Source organism: Plectropomus leopardus, chromosome 13 (genome assembly GCF_026936395.1).
Source record: "Plectropomus leopardus strain MGB_pleo_1.0 chromosome 13, ASM2693639v1, whole genome shotgun sequence".
NCBI classification, from domain to species: domain Eukaryota; kingdom Metazoa; phylum Chordata; class Actinopteri; order Perciformes; family Serranidae; genus Plectropomus; species Plectropomus leopardus.
The window spans coordinates 1,036,696-1,045,558 of record NC_142188.1 but is presented as its reverse complement, the minus strand read 5'-3'; the positions used below and the strand labels follow the sequence as shown (position 1 = coordinate 1,045,558).

At 35.7% G+C, this 8,863-nt stretch overlaps 1 protein-coding gene across 1 annotated transcript; it reads right to left on the bottom strand.

The window, feature by feature from the left end:
* Window positions 1-1,391: 1,391 nt before the first annotated feature.
* ciao2b (cytosolic iron-sulfur assembly component 2B) lies at window positions 1,392-6,342 on the bottom strand. The gene is made up of 5 exons (XM_088086747.1): window positions 6,099-6,342; window positions 4,633-4,712; window positions 3,886-4,011; window positions 2,844-2,889; window positions 1,392-1,884 (listed from the first exon to the last, which is right to left on the bottom strand). Exons 1-5 carry the CDS (start codon window positions 6,223-6,225, stop codon window positions 1,784-1,786), a joined length of 480 nt encoding a protein of 159 aa, XP_087942873.1. The 5' UTR covers window positions 6,226-6,342; the 3' UTR covers window positions 1,392-1,783.
* Window positions 6,343-8,863: the final 2,521 nt, after the last annotated feature.

Here is an 8,863-nt window from a genome sequence, read left to right as displayed (position 1 = left end):
TCCTCCTCTCCTCCTCCTCCTCTCCTCCTCCTCCTCCTCTCCTCCTCTCCTCCTCCCTCTGCCGACATGTTTGGGTTGACTCAACCCTGCGTCTGCACGGCTCTGGGTTTGGTGACTGCAGCTGTGCCGGCTGGCTCTGTGATCCGGGTTTTTAGCAGTGATGCAATGTTTCCAGATGTGGAACAAGAGAGAAAAAAGTCTTATTAATCTTTGCCTGAGGAACAACAATAATTCCCCCTCAAACACAGACAGTCAGCGCTGGAATTACATAACCCACTTTTTTAAGACCATTTCCTCCTAAAATAAAGTCAATAAGTGATGACTGTGATGTTATCGTGCTTTGTAAACTGGAAAAACTCCACCTTTATTTATTTATTTAGAATAAATGGATTTTAAAAAATATTCAGATATTCATTAAGACACTTTTTCAGTTATGTGGTTTGTGTTCTGGTAACTATCGATCTGAATAAACGTGACATTTCAGACAATTATTCGAATTTTCTCCACAGATTTTTTTATGTAACTTGCCATGTTTTCCAGTGCAGACGCACAGTTATCAGCATGATCAGACTGATCGGTGTCTGATCAGACTGATCGGTGACTGATCAGAGTGATCGGTGACTGATCAGAGTGATCGGTGATCGATGAGAGTGATCGGTGTCCGATCAGAGTGATCGGTGACTGATCAGAGTGATCGGTGACTTCTTCATGATCATCCTCCTGCAGAGACAGACGGGATGAAGTCGCCTCCTGCTGGAGGAAATCAGACATTAACCCTATGAAACCCGAGCAAATTGGCGAGGTTTCTATAAAAATCATGCGAAAAGCCCGTGAGCAACTTTAAAAGGAATTATCATAAAAAAAGAAAGAAAAATAAATAAAAATTAGACACAAAATAACAAAGAAAAATTACGTTTTTAAAAAAAGACATGACTTGGAAAAAGTGCTTAAAATATTAAGAATTATGTTAAATAATTTAAAAAATATAATTATGATGATTATTAAAACAGCTTTTTGGGCATATATCCTAAAAAAAAATATCCTAAACCAACGTAACTGTGTCACTGTGAGGACGCTTCAGGACGGTCCGTCCTGCTTTTGCAGAATTTACAGTTCTTGTTCACATCAACACCAACAACTATCTGCAGGCTAAATAATCGATATGTGAGTCACATTTTCTCTGATCTATTTTAGATTTTTTATTATTTGTTAATCGTGCATTTCATTACTTTTGAGGGTTTGTCTTCACTGATTTTTGAGTCTAAAGAAAGATAAATAAAATAAAATAAAAACCTTCAAAATGCATTTTAATTAGATTTAATCAGAGTCAGATTAAATTATTTGCACCCTTGAAGACATGAATCTTGAAGAAAAAAAACAGAACACAAAAATATCTTAATAATTTCATTTTTATTAAATGCTCTGTACTTTTTTAAAATGAAATGTTGAAAGCCTCCATATTTCAGACGTGTGGGGATTTTGCTGCAGACACGTCGAGTCCAAATATCGCTCTAAAAAACGAGTCGCTGCAAACGTAACACAGATTTCATAATAATAATAATAACACTGATCGATCGTTTATCGCCTTTTTCACACTGATGAGCCTAAAATTCACACATAAACGATCATTTCTCCGCTTTTTAAAAAACGACTTGGTTTCCTTTTCTCCTGGAAACGTGTGAACAGAAACTCTGCGTGATTCAGGTTTTATTTCACCTGTTCACACCCGGACGCGTCTCAGCGTCCGAGAGGGACGCCGCGAGCAGCCTCTCCGATTGGCTGCTCAGCTGGTCCTGCTGGACAGACACTGGTTGACGACCTCCAGCAGCGACGAGTTCTCCAGAGCCGCCGCCACTCGCTCTTTGTCCGCCAGCTGTTTGTTCACTGCGCAACGTTAAAAAAATATAAAAAACACATTTAAAATGATGAAAGCGAGTCTTCAGAGCAGAAACCAAAAGAAAAGTGTTTGCAGTTTGTGAGTCAAAACTCTGAACACACTTTCGATATCAGAGAAGCTGCACCAAAAAATATCATTAAAAAACCTAAAAACTTTTCTCTTCAGACTTTAAGTCGCAGCCGCTTTGCACTTACTGCTGCTCCGCTTTTAAATGTTACATTTTCCTTGATTTTATACTTTTTATATGCTCTGTTTTTATGCTTATTTTATTAATAATGTCAGTGGTTTATATTTTATTTATTTTATTTTCCATTTTCTGTTGAACATTCTGTGCACTAAACATTTTATCCTTATTTTATTTTACTTTTACTAATATTATCGAGTGGATTTTATCAATTTGAAGATGAATTCTATGTTTTCTATTCTGATTTTATTTTATTCTTACATGCAGGTTTTATATGTCTTTTATGTATCTTTTATTTATTTATTTTTATTTCTCTTTTTAATTTTTGAGGCTTTTTTGTTGGTTTGTTTGTTCTCTGTACAAAAATATATTTATTATTAATTATTGTTATTTTATTCTATGTTAAGTGCCTTCCTTTGTATATATATTTGCATAGTTTTGCTTTAACAAATATTTCATTCAGTTGCTGCTCTCTTATTTGCTGCTGTAACAAAACATTTTCCCTTACGGTTAATAAAGTATTTCTATTCGGTTCTATTCGGTTCTATTCGGTTCTATTCTGTGTTTTGATGTGAAGTGTTTGGTGCATTTCATTCCTTCTTGTGAAGCAGTTTGGGCTGCATTTCTTTTGTGAAAGGCGCTATACAAATAAAGTTTATCATTATTATTATTATTATTATTATCGTCATTGACCACAGTGTTGAGACCAGTGGAGATACGATGTCATGTCCCATCATGCCTTGCTGTCTGTGTGATACTCACCTGCGTCCTCTGAGGCGTGAGAGCCCGGAGTGATGTGGACATCGATCTGAGGAAAAACACGAAACGCTCAGAAACATCAAACGCCGACACACAGAAATCCCGCGTGTTCACGTTAACTAACGATGGCAGGGCTGAGTCAAACACATCTCCAGCACATTTAACCCCCGAGCGTCCGCGGCCCAGGAAATTCACGTTTCCTGGGCTGCTTTCAGACGCCGCCCACACGTATTTAAAGCTCTTATTTCAGAGCAAACTGCAAGAAATTAACAGATTAAGAACATTATTTTGAAAAACAAACAAGAAAAAGAAAAAGTCAGGAAAAAAGCCACACTTCTAATGATCAAAATTACTTTTACCGGTCAGAGACTTTAGTTTTATCTTACTTTTTCTTTTTTGTCTTTTATATATTTAAGGTAATTTTCTCGTACTATTTGCTAATTTCCTGCTAATCTTTGAGTATTTTCATCCATCTTTTGTTGCTCATTACCTGATACTTTTTGGACAGAAATCAAGCCAGACTGCTCAGGTTTTAAAGGGTTAAAAATAAGACCAGGCCTAATAAAAATGTAACGTATAATGTCATCGGTATTAGCAGATAATTGTGATGAAATATCAGAATCAGAATCAAAATGCCGTTTTTCTGTCTCCATCTGCTGCTGGGACGATGATGAATCACGACACAGGAGACTTAAAATCACAAAGATGAGGCGCAAAACAAAGCCCATGTGGACATCAGGTATCATTAGAAAAAGTGATACTGCAGGGCAGAAAAATGCTGCATCACCGTTACTGTTTAAAACGCTGAGTCATTGTTTGATTCATCAGCTGCTGTTTCCAAAACTATAACAGGAGTTTATAGTTTCCTCAGCATTTCCTCGGAAGTTAGAGCAGCTCAAGGGGTTAAAGGGTTAAAGGGAAATGACGCCGCTGATGAAGAAACTCAGCATCACACACGCGCACGCACACACACACACACCCACACACACACACACACACACACACACACACACACACACACACACACACACACACACACAGGTACCTTGAACCTGTCGGGCAGCGAGCGCAGCAGCTTGACTTTGATTGACAGGCCGATGAGTGTGGCCATGCTGCAGTGAGGGATGGTGGGAGTGAACTCGATACACACCGTGCTCTCTGCGTCGTTCACCTGAGAAACACACACACACACACACACACACACACACACACACAGAGAGAAAATTACTTTTTAAACCTTGATATTCAGTGGTTTTTACAGTATAGTGTCCTTATATATATATATATACATACATATATACACACAGACTTCAGTTAACCCTTTAGGACCCCCTTTAACATCACACACACTCATGTCACGCTGCGCACTTTTCACAATCAGGCAAAAAAAAAAAAAAAAAAATTATACATCAATATGATTTTCCACTGAAACTGAGTTTATTTTTTAACCTGCGTCAGTCCTGATCATCAGGGTCAAATATTCATTCATTGTTAGAATTTTAACCAATTAAATGCCAGGTTTTTGTCACGATGCCACCACGTCTTTAGATGGAAAATAAAACACAAAAAAGTGGTTTATTTTTCAAATGTCCGGCTGGAGCAGTTTTTTTTGGACAGTCGGACACGTTATCACTGAAACACTCAGATTCACAATCTGGACTACATTTAGGACACATGAACACACACAGTTAACACAACAGGAGGGAGGAAAAACGGGCTCAGAGTTTCACAGAGCTGAATAAAGTTTCCAGCCTGTAATTAACCCTTGAGGGCCTCGGTTAAAGGCGCGTACCTGGACTCGGACCTGCTCCACCACGTTGAGCTCCTCCAGAGACAGAGGATGCTCCGGGTCGTTGATGGATCTGATCAGATGTGACTTCAGTTAAAGAGCATCGTAAAAAGAGCGAGTCCGTTATTAATAAAATCATCATCATCATCATTATTCTCGTGAGAGACACTGATGAGATTATTTTTCTGTAAAATCAGTTTCTGTAAAATAATCTGCACGTCCTGAATCAGAAACCAAACATCCCATCATGCATGAAGCAGAGGTGAGGTCAGCGTCAGAGACAGTTAGTTAAAGAACTATATATTCGGAGGAAATTCGGCTTAAAATGCTGTCTGGAGGAGGAAGGGTTAAAGATCGAAGGTCTTTACAGTTAATCTGAGATTATAATTTAATTAGATTATTTATGATTTCACGACACAATTTTCAGCCTGTTAACTTTTTCTGAGCGTTCAAAGTGAAAATCTGTTGTGGATGTTTGAGAATCCGTCCGTCAATAATCGATTCACCTTTTTCATTAACACCTTCACGGCTGAAACCACGCGGCTGCTCTGTGCTCTGCTTCAGTACTTAATTTCAGGTACTTTTACCTCAAACTGTCGTGATGAACTGCAGCAGGAAGTATTCCAGCATGTGGAGCTGAATTAACTCTTTAAAAACCTTCTGAGATCAGCCGGAAAAAGCTGCATCCTGCACTGAATTTTCTTTCTTCTTTCACATTTTGAAAATAGTTTTTGTTCTAATTTCTGTCGTTTCCTCTGAAGCTGCTCACCGCCTTATCTTAGTTAAAAAAAAAAGAGGCAGTTTTCTCAGGTCTCAAAGGGTTAACGTCCTCTGACAGGTGATGCAACAGCTCGTAATGTTAGAAAATTTTCATTTTAAATTTTTTTGTGTTATAATGAGTTTAAATCAGAGAAGATGTTATTGTTTTGGTTGTTTGTTTTTTTTTTTTTTACTAATTTTCTTATCTTGTATTTTAATCTATTTGATTATTTTTTAGGTAATTTTCTTGTCTTGTATTTTTTCTATTTATTTGATTTGATTAATTTTCAGGTCATTTACTTTTCTTTCTTTTATTCTACCTTTTTTCCCCTTTTTTCAAACTAATTTTCTTTTCTTGTTTTTTTTAACAAATTTTCAGGTCATTTTCTTTCTTTTTTCAATTTTAAAAACGGTTTTTGTTGTAGTTTCTGTCGTCTGAAGCTGCTCACCGCCTTATCTCAGCTCTGAAAGGGTTAACGTCCTCCGGCAGATGACGTAACAGCTCGTATCGTTATAAAATGAATAATTTTTGGTTTAAAAAGAAAAACTCGTGCTGTAACGGGTTAAATCAGAGAGGGTGTTATTTGCTTTATGCGGCGTAACAGCTCGTTTCCGGTGTAATTTGGGTTTCTCGCCAGTTTAACGCGTAAACGTCAGTAGACGTATGAAGCAGACGCGTTAGAGGCGTTCTCAGAGGAAAGGCAGGATATCGAAGATCTCGCGGTCGTCGATCGGGTCGTGGACGTCCTGGTCCTCCTCGGTGGCCGTCAGCAGCCGCTCCCCGGACCGCTGGAAGATCACCGGGTTCGCGTTCTCCAGACGGGTTCCCCCGGACATCTTTAGACCTGAATTTAGTCCAAATGTGACTCCAAAATGTCCTGATGCGGACCTGCGGCGCAGACCATCGCTCTGCTCTGACCGCAGACACTTCCGCAAACTACGGAGAGCGGCAGAGTCCAAACCAGAGAAAGCCTTAAAGGGACAGTACACTCCTCCTCTGAGTAAACGCGCAGGTTTTTCTTTAAACATGAGCAGACCTTCGTTTATCAAGCAAAAGTAAAAATATTACAAAATAATTACAAGTAAAAGTCCTGGATTTTAATGTAACTTAAGTAAAAGTACACGAGTATAATGATCAAACTGAAGGCCTCACTTAACCCTTTGAAACCTGAGCAAATTAGCTTGATTTATTTCAAAACATGGGAGGGATGGTCACAAACTTAGAAAAAAAAAAAAAAAAGGCCCCAAAAATTTACCAGAACTCTGTAAAAAGTTACAATGAAATGAACTAACATTATTAAATAAATAAATAAAATAAAAATAATAGTAATAATGAAAATTAGTTTTAAAAAGAAACAAAAAGAAAAAAAGAAAGAATACAGACTTTAAAAAATACATTTTTAAAAATCTAGTAGTATGTAGGTTTTCCTCTGTCATTTATACATATATATATATATATATATATATATATATATATAATTCTGTGAGTCTGCTTTTTATGAAACATTTTATTTTTTTTAATCTAACTCATTTAATTTCACTCATGAAAATCTTTGTTTTCAAATGACGTAGTCCCAGTTGTCTGGTTGTGATTTGTCCTGTTTGTCCTGCAGATGGCAGAAGCTGACCGTTTTGAGTCTCTGCAGAGACACCATTCAAAGTTTGTCTTTATTCTGTAATACGCTGACAATTTTCTGACAAAAGCAGCCAAAACCAGCTCCCAGAATCCAGAATTATAGTTCAAAATCACCTGTCTCCATTTCTTTTAAAAGCTTGGGAAGAAGGCAACAAACAACTTTACAGGAAATGATCCAAAATTTGCCAGATTAAAATAATAATAATAAACATAAAATTAAAGAAAACTAAAATTAATTTTAATATATATTGGATTTCTTCTCTATAAAATAACTCCAAATATGTAATTATAAGATTTATAAATGTAGTTTTCTTCACTTCTCAGCTCATTTTTGGGTTCTGATGTTGAATCAGGTGTTGAAGGGTTAAATGATAAATGGTAATTATGGCACTTTGAGATGGAAATATTCTGTTTTGTTGAAAAGATCATATATTATACATTTATTCACTCACTTATTCGTGCGTTGTTTAGTTTCGTGCACATTAGCTACAATCAGAACTACCTCACAGCTCACAATAATATTTATTTTACTGTCAAATACAGACAAAAATATGGAATTCATGAGATCAGAAAAAAAAGCACAAGTTTCATTGTAATTAAAAAAAATAATTACTGTTTTTTTCCCACACGTGTAATCGTGCTGAGATCCCCGCCGTGCTGATTTCATCAGGACTGAATCTTAACGAGCCGCTGAGGTCAATTTAAACGCTGCAAACGAGACGAATTCAATAAAAACTCCAACATGATGGAAACGTCTCGCAGAAAAGCAGCTGCACAGAATATTTTTCTGATGTGGACGAACAACCTGAAGATTTCCGCCTTTTACAGAGAAACTGTTTTAGATTTCTTCATGTTTCAAGAAAAAAAAAAAAAAAATATATATATATATATATATATATATATATATATATACATATATATGCTTGCTCTTTTTCAGTAATGTAATGTGTATCATATCATCATATTATTATCATGTGTTTTGATAATAATATAAAAATAACTTTATTTACATAGCACAAACTAAGTAGCCTAAGTAAATTATTATTATTATCCAGTTATCATTATTTTTATTTAATTATCTTTTTTTAAATTTTTATTTAAGTATAATTATTTATTTATTTCCATTTATTTCACCAATTTGCACATTATGTTTTACAACAACAACAATAACAACAACAACAACAAAAAGACCTCAAGACATTGTTAAAAATAAATACTTTTTTTCTGTAAAATACTTAAAAATAAATAATTTAAAGGAATTATACATATATAATTTCTGGATATTTTTCCCTAATTTTTGATAATATCTAATTAACATTTTAAGCTAATATTCAGATAGTTTCTGAATTTATTTAATCTACTTATTTATTAATTTAATTTAATTTAATTTAATTAATTCATTTGTAGTTTTAAGACATTTCTTGCCAAGTTGCTAATTATATTTTGTTTATTTGCTGTTTTTTTTTATTAAAGAAATTAAACCAATTTTCTCAGGTTTCAGAGGTTTAGCTGCCTCTAAACGGCGTCTGAGTGCAGCACAAGAAAACTGATGCTGATCCAGGTGTTAATGTAAATGAGCATATGTTTATAGTATATATGTAAATATGCACTGACTCTGAATTCATTTGAATTTTGATGCACTTTTACTGATTCTATATTGTTGCAGTGTGACACACCTGCAGGCTGACATCTGTCCAATAATGAATAATAAAGTGAGATATTTCAGCCTGAGGGGCTACAGTCGGTGTGTGTGATGAATCCTCCGGAGAGCTCGACGTACGCACGGAGATGATGCATATTATATTTGTTCAGAGACGTTTCTGCGCCACAGAAACAAAG